The sequence below is a fragment of the Eschrichtius robustus genome, chromosome 11, assembly GCF_028021215.1.
Source record: "Eschrichtius robustus isolate mEscRob2 chromosome 11, mEscRob2.pri, whole genome shotgun sequence".
Classification (NCBI taxonomy): domain Eukaryota; kingdom Metazoa; phylum Chordata; class Mammalia; order Artiodactyla; family Eschrichtiidae; genus Eschrichtius; species Eschrichtius robustus.
The window spans coordinates 99,832,154-99,845,028 of record NC_090834.1 but is presented as its reverse complement, the minus strand read 5'-3'; the positions used below and the strand labels follow the sequence as shown (position 1 = coordinate 99,845,028).

At 42.3% G+C, this 12,875-nt stretch overlaps 1 protein-coding gene across 8 annotated transcripts in view; it reads left to right on the top strand.

The window, feature by feature from the left end:
* AMBRA1 (autophagy and beclin 1 regulator 1) overlaps positions 1-12,875 on the top strand; it is a 182,561-nt gene that overhangs the window by 53,584 nt on the left and 116,102 nt on the right. For 6 of the 8 annotated variants that reach the window (XM_068555246.1, XM_068555248.1, XM_068555242.1 and 3 more), the window contains one exon: positions 10,722-10,808. The exons of the other annotated variants lie outside the window; for them this stretch is intronic. In XM_068555246.1, coding sequence (XP_068411347.1) covers positions 10,722-10,808 — 87 coding nt within the window. The remainder of the gene's footprint in view (positions 1-10,721; positions 10,809-12,875) is intronic. 8 annotated transcript variants of the gene reach the window in all.

Sequence of the window (12,875 nt, the reverse complement as noted above, 5' to 3'; positions counted from 1 at the left end):
AGGAGGGGGGAGCTGTCCTATGCATCATAGGACGTTTAGCAGCATCCCTGGCCTTCTCCCACTAGATGCCAGTGTACTCCCCCCACCCAGCTGCAACTACCAAAATGTATCCAGACATAGGTTTCCTGGGGGGAACCCCCTCCCATTGAAAACCATTGATAAGTTATTTCATGATTTTCTGTCCCCTGACCTTGCTGTTTTTTGATATTACATTTCACAAGGAACTGGCAGTGGCTTCAAACTATCTTATTTTTATAATAGTTATAATCGTACTGCCTGGTTCTGATGCTCTTGAGTCATGCCTTTCTCTCATTGCCTCTCTTCTCTTTTGCCTTGTCTTTTTGCTTTTGTCTGATTCCGCTAAATAAAATGCAGCTGCATAAAGTGTAAGGACTTTCTACCCAGGTACCGATTCAGCAGGCATTCAGATCTCTGAGATTATAACCATTAGTGCTAGAGAAAAGAAGGCAATTTAGATCTTCTAATTATAGTGGAGTGGGGGGGAATGCATAATATTTAGCAAGCTGGAAATTAAATGGCTTCCAGGCTCCACAGAGTTAATCTTCATGGTACTACTGATTGACATGCATGTGCAATTCTTTTGGGAAACGGGGGAGGAGAGTGGAAATTGCAGGTTTTCTCCTAATTGTACTTTAGGTGTCATTTATGACAATTTCGTGTTGTCTAGACAGAGGGAAATGGTAGAGAAATTATTCCAGTGGAGTCAAATGCTGAGTCCAAAGGGAATCTAGAAGGTTCCTGAGGTCGGGATCAGGGTGGAAGGGCAAGTAGTATACCCCCAGAGGTGAATCAGTGAAAATCAAATGTCACTAAGAGAAGCAGTTCAGAGTGAGCCCAGGATATAAGAAAAGTGATTGTACTCTGAGCTTTGGGTTAGCTCAAGGGCTGACAGTGGATTGTTTGGGGACCCAGCTGGAGTCTCTGCCCTCTTTTCTATTTCTATAGACTCCAGAAACCTAATTGCTTGAACAGACAGCCAGGAAGGCTGCCTCTTTGCCTCTGGTTAATAAATGCCCCAGGGGGCTTCCCTGGTGGCGCAGTGGTTGAGAATCTGCCTGCTAATTCAGGGGACACGGGTTCACGCCCTGGTCTGGGAAGATCCCACATGCCGCGGAGCAACTAGGCCCGTGAGCCACAACTACTGAGCCTGCGCGTCTGGAGCCTGTGCTCCTCAACAAGAGAGGCCGCGATAGAGGCCCGCGCACCGCAATGAAGAGTGGCCCCCACTTGCCACGACTAGAGAAAGCCCTCGCACAGAAACGAAGACCCAACACAGCCAAAAATAAATATAAAAAAAATAAAAATAAAAATAAATGCCCCAGCCCACTGTGCATTCCTTTTTCCTCATTCTCTTGTTAGGCTTCATTTACTAACTTCTCTTTGCCTTCCTGATGTTGGCCCTAAGGTTTTACTTCATATTATAGAGTATGTTGTTTGCAGTATACCAGGGTCGGTAGAACGAATGGCCCTCGTTGAGGGTTTTTAAAATTTCAGGTCAGGAATATGAATGTGAAAAATCATCTGGGAAGAAATGTGCAAGGTGTGCTGTTATTGAAACAGTAAATGATTATATCATATATCCTTTCTAGTATTAGTAGGTCTAGAGATAGACTTTTTTGGAATTGTCTATTATTCTGAATAAAACTAGCCGAGGGGGACTTCCCTGGTGGTCCAGTGGTAAAGAATCCGCCTTACAATGCAGGGGACGCGGGTTTGATCCCTGGTCAGGGAGCTAAGATCCCACAAGCCACGGGGCAACTAAGTCTGGGCGCTGCAACTACTGGGCTCGCGCACCTCAACTAGAGAACCTGTGTGCCGCAAACTACCGAGCCCACGTACTCTGGAACCCATGCACCACAACTACAGAGCCCATGAGCCCATGAGCCCTGGAGCCTGCACACCGCAACTAGAGAAGAGAAAACCCACACAGCACTAGAGAGAAGCCGCGTGCCGCAAGAAGGGCCCGTGCGTCGCAACGAAAGATCCTTGCACGCCTCAATGAAGATCCTGCATGCCACAGCTAAGAGCCAATGCAGCCAAAAATAAATAAAATAAATTTTTAAAAAATTAGCTGAGAATTCAGGATTGATGAATTCTGTAAATCTCTTCTTGATTTGGGGGGAAACCAGTCAATTAGGATTCACTGCCTCTTTTAAAAAAATTTTTTTTTATTTTTAACATCTTTATTGGAGTATAATTGCTTTACATTGTTGTGTTAGTTGCTGCTGTATAACAAAGTGAATCAGCTATACGTATACATATATCCCCATATCCCCTCCCTCCTGCGTCTCCCTCCCACCCTCCCTATCCCACCCCTCTAGGTGGTCACAGAGCACCGAGCTGATCTCCCTGTGCTGTGCGGCTGCTTCCCACTAGCTATCTATTTTACATTTGGTAGTGTATATATGTCCATGCCACTCTCTCACTTTGTCCCAGTTAACCCTTCCCCCTCCCCATGTCCTCAAGTCCATTCTCTACCTCTGTGTCTTTATTCTTGTTCTGCCCCTAGGTTCTTCAAAACCATTTTTTTTTTTTAGATTCCATATATATGTGTTAGCATACGGTATTTGTTTTTCTCTTTCTGACTTACTTCACTCTGTATGACAGACTCTAGTAACTGCCTCTTGATTAAAGTCCAAACTTGCATGTCATGGCTGCTGCTTGTTGGTGTGTGTGCATGTGAATATCAGAACTAGCTCTGGAACTTGTTATTGATATGATCCTACTCATCCTTTGGTGAAAAGCCTCTGATCTAAATTCCTAGTTTAAAAATGTCTGTGGTCTGTGGGCAGACCTCCCAAGTCTCCCAGAGAGAAAGAATTGGAGACAGAGTAAACATGTCCATGTAGATCACCTTGGACCTTTGAGTTCAGATGCTGACAAAAGCGCGTTTTTATTATTAATGGAAGTTTCATAACTATAGTGTGGTATGTTGAGGATATACAGGAGCTAAGCATAGCGCCAACCAATCATTTTACAATTGTATTAAAAATAACCTATCAACTATGCTCCGACATAAAATAAAAATTAAAAAATAAATAAATCAAAATAACCAAGTACCTAACGGTCAGCAGAGGGTCAGATGTTCTAAGAGGGATCTGGCTGACTTTTCAGGCAAGACTTTAGTATAGCTAGATACACAATTGCACACCCCGTATGAATTGTTTCCACCTTCCTTCTTGGTGTCTGTCATTATGTTGTGCTCTTATATTTTGCCATCGACTGCTCGCTGCACAGAGACATTGAGGGATATGTTAATGTTTTGTAAAGATGTTTTTCTGGTAAAAGGCTTTACTTTGAGCCCTGTGAATTGTTTATCCTGGATGATGGTAAAATAAGGCTGATCCACACAATGCACTGTGAGCTCTTTCTGTAGCATGTCTGTTTTTTTCCTGAGGTTAGCCTTTTAGCAGTGCCACCTTGCCTTGGTCTACCCCACAGCAGGGGCAGGAATTGCCTGCCAGTCTCTGCTGGCAACTGCATCATGTGCTGTTAGTGCACCCCTAGAACTAGGGGGCCCTACAGGGATCAGATGAGTGCCTATCATTGGATAACTTACGCGATAATTGCCAGTGTGTGAAATGGGGAGGCTTGGATGCCTCCACTTTAAAGCAGAGATGTCAATTTGGAAATCATAATAGAAGTGTCGTTTCAGAACACACAATTATTTTTTACAAAGAATAAGGGCTTGTCATCTCCCAGCCCTGGCATGCGCCAAGGCAGAGATCTGGGGCTTGCTGAGCAAAATGCAGAAATGAAGAAGGCAATATTGTATCCAGGTTTCTTTGGCCTCCCACCTCTTCATCCCCCTGAAAACATTGCCCTCTTTCCCCTGTGAGGCCTCTTTCGGCAATAAGCTGTCCAGGAGCATCAGTGGTAGTTTCCCAGGCAAGTAGCCAGCCTCTCTGACTTTATGACTTAACAAGCCTCCTAGGGACCAGGCTGCACTGCATTTATCAGGACAACTGTGTCAGCACTTCAACCTGAAGGGCTTAAGTGACCGAAGGGTTGAAGAGTGATGTAAGCAGTTTCTGAAAAACTAGTTCCTTCAGGAATTTCAGTGTGAGTTTTTGGACATCTAGAAACCTTGTCTGAAAGTCACAGGGTCAGTGAGGGGCAATCAGATATTTCTTCTTGCTTATTTTTCCAAGTCTACTTAGGCCTGCTGATTTATTCACTTAGATATTTATTGGTCTCCTATTGTGTGTTAATTAGGATGTGAGTTTTAATGGGGATAAAAAGATGACTTGGACCCAATACTTGCTTTCATGTACCTTGTAGTCCAGTAGCAGAGAGAAGAAGACATACTTCCAAGGAACTGCAGTACAGGTGACTTGGGAGAAGGCCTTTTAAGAGAGGATTCAGATGCTACAGGGTGTGGGGGAAGAAAGGGTGAACTTCTGGCTAGAGGAGTCAGGTATTTGAGCTTGAAGGAGTTTTACAGACAGAGATGGGGAAGAACTTTCCAGAAAGAAGAAATGGCCAAGCTAAAGACAGAGGTGAAACAGTGAGGGTGTGTTTAGTTTAGCTAGAGCAATAGTTCTCAAAGTGTGGCCTGGGATCCCTGAAGTCAAAACTATGTTTATAATACTGAGATGTTCTTTGTCTTTTTCACTCTCACTCTTGCATGAGTGTTCAGTGGAGTTTTCTAGACACTACATGATGTGTAATGAGGTTATCACTCTGATGGCCAATGGAATGTGTGCTTGTGTATTAAATTTTTCTCAGTTTTAATTTCAAATATAGTACATATTGATAGATAAAACCCATATAAACCAAAACTCTTTTGGGGTCATCAATAATTTTTTTTTAAAATTTATTTTATTTATTTATTTTTGGCTGCATTGGGTCTTCACTGCTGCGCACAGGCTTTCTCTAGTTGCGGCGAGCGGGGGCTACTCTTCGTTGTGGTGCGCGGGCTTCTCATTGTCGTGGCTTCTCTTGTTGTGGTTGTGGAGCACGGGCTCTAGGCACGCGGGCGCAGTAGTTGTGGCTCTTGGGCTCTAGAGTGCAGGCTCAGTAGTTGTGGCGCACGGGCCTAGTTGCTGCGCAGCATGTGGGATATTCCCGGGCCAGGGCTCGAACCCCTGTCCCCTGCATTGGCAGGCGGATTCTTAACCACTGCGCCACCAGGGAAGCCCCATCAATAATTTTTAAGAGTGTTAAAGGAACTCTGAGACCAAAAAGTTTGAAAACAATTGGACCAGAGCATATAGTATGTTCAGAAGGAATGAGAAATTTGGCTGCAAGGCTTTGGGTGTCAAGCTGAGGAATTTGGATTTTATTTCCTAGGTGGAAGGGAGTTATTCCTTTGGGTTTGGCTTCCCTGAACTGAACTAGCAGATGCCACCCAGACATCAGAGCCAGACTGGGAAATTACTCTTCAGGCACGGGGCGCCAGCATCTTAGCTTCTAAGAGCAACTTTCCTTATCAGTATATATAGGTCACAGAGTTTTAACAATTGATTGTTTCCAGTGATTGGAGAAGGTCTGTACATGTTTGTTGGCTTTAGTTTGTTGATTTTCTCTGTGATCTGACAATTAGTTAAAAGAATATCTTTAGGATATAGTTGTTTATTAAGGAAGAGTTGTCACTGGCTTGTTTATTTGTCTAGACTGGTACCCAAACTTTCTGCTTCTCCACCCAGATACCCACTGAATTTGAAACAAAGATTCTTTTCTTTTCTTTTTTTTTTCCAGCCGCACTCTGCGGCTTGTGGGGGGTCTTAGTTCCTGACCAGGGATGGAACTCATGCCCCTTGCAGTGGAAGCACGGAGTCCTAACTACTGGACCACCAGGGAATTCCCCAAAGGTTCTTTTCTTTTGGGTAACCCACCTCATCTGCCCTGACAACTCTGTTCTTTTCCAGAACTTTCTTCTACTACTATTTTTTATTGTTTTCCTAGTCATCAAAGGATACAGCTGATCTAGGGAACCGTTGTACATATTCAGAGTATTAATTAGGGAAGGAAGAAATAGTTGTATTCATTTAAAATATTAGGAATTTTACAGCTTGAATTGTGTTCCTGTTGACTTATATTTTAGTAAGGCTTAATATTAATTTTTGATAACTTATTCTAGTGTGTAATACTTTTTTTTTTTTTAATGTGACGTATATATTTTTTTAAATTAATTAATTAATTTATTTATGGCTGTGTTGAGTCTTCGTTTCTGTACGAGGGCTTTCTCTAGTTGCGGCAAGCGGGGGCCACTCTTCATCGCGGTGCGCGGGCCTCTCACTATCGCGGCCTCTCTTGTTGCGGAGCACAGACTCCAGACGCGCAGGCTCAGTAGTTGTGGCTCACGGGCCTAGTTGTTCCGTGGCATGTGGGATCTTCCCAGACCAGGGCTCGAACCCGTGTCCCCTGCATTGGCAGGCAGATTCTCAACCACTGCGCCACCAGGGAAGCCCCCTAGTGTGTAATACTTTGATTTCAAGTTTTTCTGTTACATTCCTTAGTGACTCCACCTTATCTTTCAAGGGATTTTATGTAAGCAAGTATTTTAGAGCATGGGTGGGCAGATTTTTTTCTGTAATGGGCCAGGTGGTAAATATTTTAGTCCTTTCCCTATCAGGACTACTCAACTCTGCCTTCCTAGCTCCAAAGCAGCCACAAACAATACTTTTCTTTTTTTTTTTAATTAAAAAAAATTTTTTAAAATTTATTTTTGGCCGCGTTGGGTCTTTGTTGCCACGCACGGGCTTTCTCTAGTTGTGGTGAGCGGGGGCTACTCTTCGTTGTGGTGCGCGGGCTTCTCATTGTGGTGGCTTCTCTGTTGCAGAGCACAGGCTCTAGGCACGCGGGCTTCAGTAGTTGGAGCACGCAGGCTCAGTAGTTGCGGCACGTGAGCCCTAGAGCGTGCCGACTTTAGTAGTTGCAGCGTGTGGGCTCAGTAGTTGCGGCGCACGGGCTCTAGGGCACGTGGGGTCAGTACTTGTGGTGCACGGGCTTAGTTGCTCCGTGGCATGTGGGATCTTCCCAGACCAGGGATCGAACCTGTGTCCCCTGCCTTGGCAGGCGGGTTCTTAACCACTTCGCCACCAGGGAAGTCCCCACAGACAATATTTAAATGAGTGGTTGTGGCTGTGTTTGGATAAAACTTTATTTATAAAAACAGGCAGCTGGCCCAGTGCCTATAGTTTGTCAAACCTGCTTTTTAGAGGCAACTTGCTATTTGAAGAAACTCTTTTTAAGAAGTGAGTAATTCTTTTGAAAATGAGTATTTTTCTCTTTAGTTTTCAGTGGTTTACTTTTAGATTTTGTATACTGGATATTTTAAATTTTGAAATAATTTCAGACTTGCAGAAAAGTTGCAAAAATAGTGCAAAGAATTCCCATATACTCTTCACCCACATTCTGTAAATATTAACATTTTACCACATTTGCTGTATCATTTTCTCTCTTTTGCTCTACCTGTATGTGAATATAGTTATGCCTTTATTTATGTATAGTTTTTGTATTTTATATATTTGTGATTATTATATTCTCTTAAATATTGAATTTTCTTAAAGTAGTGTGTAGTTTGTTAGAACAGTGGCCTTTAGACTTAAAAAAAAAACAACCTCTGTTAGTAAAAGGCTTTTGAGCAACCTGTGCGTGTGTGTGTGTGTGTGTGTGTGTGTGTGTGTGACATTATGGTTATACATTTTACATCAAAAGTTCTAATGTTTTCTTCCCGTTCTCCAGTGGATCAAAAGAGCAGAATCCCTGATGTACCTCACTTGAACACCACTGGTTTAGAGAATAAACCCAGCAAACTTGTAAAGAAAGGTTTTTTTTTCTCTGTCAGAGCTTCAATGACTCTTTAAAAACATTTCTGAATAACAGGTCAGAATGAAATGGTAGCTTCAAGCTTGAAGAAGCTTGTCTGAGCCCATCCTAAATCTTACCTGATTTCATATTACTCAACTACTTGATTGATCATTGTCAAGTGAAATTTGTGGTGGCCAGAGCAGAAAGCGCTCAGCTGCCATTCCATTCCTTTTTCTTGTGTCGTTTCCCCATCTATGGCTCTTTGCAGGAAGCTAACTGAGAGAGAGAAAGATCTTTCTTTGAGTTTCCTAGGAGTGGTGGTGATATTTACTCGTTCTTTCTTTATTCAACACCAATTGGAGAAGTGTTTTTTAATCCCTCAGATAGTGTTTGTGTTGTAACTGTAGAGAACTTAATGTTTCATCCGTGATACGTGTATGGGGGTGCTATTCACAGTAATTGGCTCTCCTGATTTTGTGTATTAGCAGTTAAGATGCCGTATGTGTATGACTTGCTAGTCCACTGTATTGCCTGGGGAGCAAATGGTGCCAACAGGTTCTAGTAAGTAGGCACAGGGGATATATATATGTTCCAAAAGAACCTCATCAGGTACTCCCCAGAGACAAAACTTAACATTTTGGTATAACTCTGTTTTAAGACGCCTTCCTAATTAAGGTAAGGATTTAGGGTGGGAAGTAGAGTTTGCGGGATTATAAAATGGAATCATTAAAATTGAAATTGTCTAAACCAAGCTCTTCTGGTTCAAGAATCTCCTTCACAGCATCGCTAAAAAGTCATCTCATTTCTTTGAGTACCGTCACTGTCTTGGCAGAGTAGTGGGTAATATTGGCCTCCTAATTTGGCAGGGTCATTTTTCAGGCAGAAGTACTTAAGAAGGATATATGTTGGTCACTCTGGAGGATGCCTCTTGTCAAAGGGCCTCTGCTTATTAAGCAGCCATTTGGAGGGTAACACGACAGGGCTCAATGAAATTCAAGACTCGTTCCAGAACCCTTTGGGATAGAACAAGCTTCTGGGTGTTCCAGGACAGTCAGCTGCTCCCAGATCTTGCTTCTGTTCTTCAGCTCCCACCTAATTCCTATAGGACAGATTTATTAGTAGTGAATATATGAAGGCCTAAATTGATATGATATTCTTCTCAAAATTTCGCTTTTCTTCTTTCTCCAGTCTGTGTACCTCTCACTATCCCTTCCTCTCACAAATAGTCCGTATTTCAAGATTCAAAGACATGCCATTATTTTATGTGCTCCTATGAAAGAAAAAAATCCTGCCAATTAAACTGCGTCACGCAATTATAAAATGTATCCTAATTTCAGATGCATTAAAACGTGGGGGGGAAAAGCGTGTCTTAGAATTGATGAAACACAGCATTTCTGCTGCTGTAAACAGTGATATCATTGAGGATTCAGGTTTTCAACCAGAGAGAAGTGTTTTATTGCTTTCTTCTCTTCCTCACTGGTTTCATTGTATTCACTCCCTTCAGTGGTAGGACTATTTAACTTGTCCTAAGTGTGGGGATTATAAGCCTTGTCTAGATCCAAAACATCATGTAACAGTTATTTTTCTGGGTGGGAAAGGTAGCAAGCCAGGTTGACAGGGCCTCTGCTGTATCTCTTTCCTAGGCTGTTACGGAAAATGCTTCGGTGAGCCAGTCGCTGGGATAAAGTGACTGCACATGACTGTACCTAAAGCCAGCTGGTGTTAATAACAGTGAATTGAATTAACTCAATTGGAAAAGATTGGTAGCTGCTGTCCTTATCCTGCAGATCTGCTTTAAAGAAGAGTCCAGCAGGGAGCTGGAGACCTGCTCCTGGTAGAACCAGGCAAAATGCTGCTGGAGAGGAACAATATGCATTTCTTTCTGAGACCACTTCCTTTGAAATGTCTTCTGTGGCAGGAGCTTGATTGGCTGCCAAGGCACATTTGAGTTGGGAAGCAGTGTGGCAGACATGGCAAACTGGGGGGCCCTGAGCCATGTTTGTCAGATGTGTTTTAACTGGCCCTTCCTGTACGAAAAGGAAAAAAATGTTTTAGCTAACATGTAACGGGAGAGTTCATGCAAAAGTCCAGATTTTTGGCCTCCCTTAAATAAATGGGAAGAGCCAGTGATACTGGACCTGCATTCTAGCTGGGACTCACAGTGGATACATGTACGTAGTGGTTTGAAGCATTTTGGAGTTGACAGGCCTTCACTGGAGTCCTGGTGCTATCACTTGGTAGCTGTGTGCTGCAGTGCAATACACTTAACTTCTAGGCCCATTGATCTCATATGTGTATTGTAATGCTTACCTTTCCAGGCTGTGGTGAGGGTTAGATAAAGAAGTACATGTGAAGTGCTTAGTATTTGCCTGGCACTAAAAAAGTGCTCAATAGAATATGTGTGTAACACATATGATCATTGACTTGACAGTTGGGCTAGATTATATAATTAGAGATTTTTATCAGTTGTTAAGAGAGCCGTAGGAGTACTCACAGAAAGGGTGTGGGCAGAGCAGAATGCGTAGAAGATAAGGGGCTGTGGATTAGGATGACATGCAGGAAGTGAACACCAAGGTAAATGTTGGCGCTACATGATAGTCTCTAGGTATGCCTCATTTTCCTGCCCCACGTTCATCCCAACCTCCTATGTGTCTATTGGAGGTGCTGCAGGTAGAAATAAGATCATGTCTCTAAAGCACTTGTTCATTTCTCACAGAAGGGCAGTATTCAGCATGATAACCGTGGCCATATCCAGTGTAGGAGCTCTGGAGCTCTTCATTTACTTATGCCTCTAAGTGCTTATGGGAAGGGTGTGATCCCAGATAAGAGGTGTTAGCTAGCTGCAAAGGGGGATGTTATTTATCTCTGCCCCCCATTTTCCCTTATGAATGACCTCTGAGTTGGTGATTGACAGGGATTATTGCCATTTTTTTAATCTCTGCTAGGAGGCTGCTGGAGTCTTCCCTCATTTCATTATCCCGTTATGATGGAGCAGGATCCAGAGAGCACCCAATTTACCCAGACCCAGCGAGGTAAGGCCAAAGTGAGAAATGGCACTAGGTGGGGGGAGGGACTGCCCTTGGGGTTGCCAAGCTGTTGGAAGCCCCATTCTGTGCCTCTCTGGTCCTGGTGCTCTTTTACTCTTCAGTTACAGTTTTGAGACAGGTGGTTCAGGTGATTGGGAAGTATTACAGGTAAGTGAACAGAATCTCTGGTGACAGAGGGTTGTGACTGAGCCCTTGTCCTTTGGGGCTCATGTTTGTAAGTGGGACACTAGAGGAGGGACCTGAGGAGGTTATTGGCAGAGTCACAGGATATTTCTTTTCTGCTCATCAGAGAGGCTGTTGCCATTCAGATGGACAGCCAAAAGGGAAACAGGAGTTTTTATTGATAGGGAAATCACAAATTAAAAACAAACACTTCTCTCTCATTTGAGAGAGTATTTAAAACACCAAAAGGCAGAAACCAAGTTCATTCAGATGTTGAAGTTTTGGAGACTGTATGACGGAAGAGATGACTGGCAAGAGGGTAACTGAATAAAACAAGTTGACATATTACTAAAGTGCTTGCCTTACCCCCATTAGAAGACATTTGAAAAGTTCTTGAAGAGATGAAAAGAAAAGAATTCAGATGAGTTTAAGGCCCGCCTTTACCTTATACTGGTAACTCAGGACTGAGGATGGGGTGTTGAGTTGATATATAACATTTATTTATAGTGAGCAGCCCTTCGGGGTTGTCACAGCAGGACTTAATAATTCTGTTAATGATCCGAAAGGGGGATAACCTGCACATTCTTTAGCAACAGCAGACCGCACATTGTGAGGCTTTGCCAAAAGAAGAGGGTAATTGATAATGGTGGGGTTGAAGTTAAGAGTGTAGGTCAGAAAAGGCTAAATGAGCTTTGCTGTAGATTAAGAATTTCAAGTCTGCAGAAACCTCTAGATCAAGTTGTTTCCAAGGTTATTGAGTGATTTTGTTGTTACTACAGTTATGTCATGATAACCGAGCATTCTTTCGGAGATACTAGTGAAAAGATTCCCCGTTATCCTCTCACTTCCTTTTCCGTACCCCAGAAATGGCAGATCAGGGAACATGGGGATTGATGACTTTAAAACGGGTAGGCATCTTAGATGATGACTGAAACAAGGAAGTTTATGTTAGTCTCTAGTCATATTTGAAAGTAATAAGCCCTAAATAAGAGAAGGAAATATTTTGCATGAATCAAATTCTTTGAAACCCTGAGAGAACTTCTTGCTGTGAAACAGTTTCTTTTAGGACAGTAATGGGAATCTCATCCCCAGAATTTTTAACCTGACAAAGTTTAATGGTGACTCTTAAAGACCATTCTTTGTCCTCCTTGCATGTAATAAATTTGTTATTTATTCCTACCCAGATCTCTTTATCACAGAAAGGCCAGACTTTGTGGTGTTGTTATTTTTACATTTTCCCTTTAAACACAAAAAAGGGTTTTTTGGAGGGGGCAGTATTCTTCCTTGAAGAAAACTTGAGGAGTTATTTAAAATATTCACTTGGAACACTTTTAGAGTTTGATAATTATCCACTCTTCAGTAGGAGGATGATTGTTACCTCATTACTGGTTGTTTAATTTCTTTTTCCTCTTAGATTTCACCCTGCCGAATATATATAGGGCAAAGCCTTTATGAGACATGTCAGCATTCCGATCCTTAGCTTCCCTCTGGATACCTAAAAAGATGAAGCTGTGATGTACTTGTACTTAATAATTGTGAATCCGTTTTTCTTTACCATTGATGCACAGTTTTGTAGCTTAGGGAATTCCTGTCCAATGGTGAAATTAAACAATTGAGGTTACCTAGTGCTGAATTTTTACCCCTACATAAAAGGACAATCTTTATTTATTGTTGTCAGCATCAACATTATTTCTACCTCTATCACCATAATATAATTTTTCCGTTAGTTAAGGTAGGCTGTCAACTCAGTAATGAGTGTATTTATGGTCACTTTTCAGAGTGTTTTCTAAAAAAAGAATCTTCATTCTCCTCTTAAAATTTTTTTTTAACATTCTTTTCTGCTCTGACTGACTTGAGAATTTAAGCAACAACTATTGATTTCTACTGGAA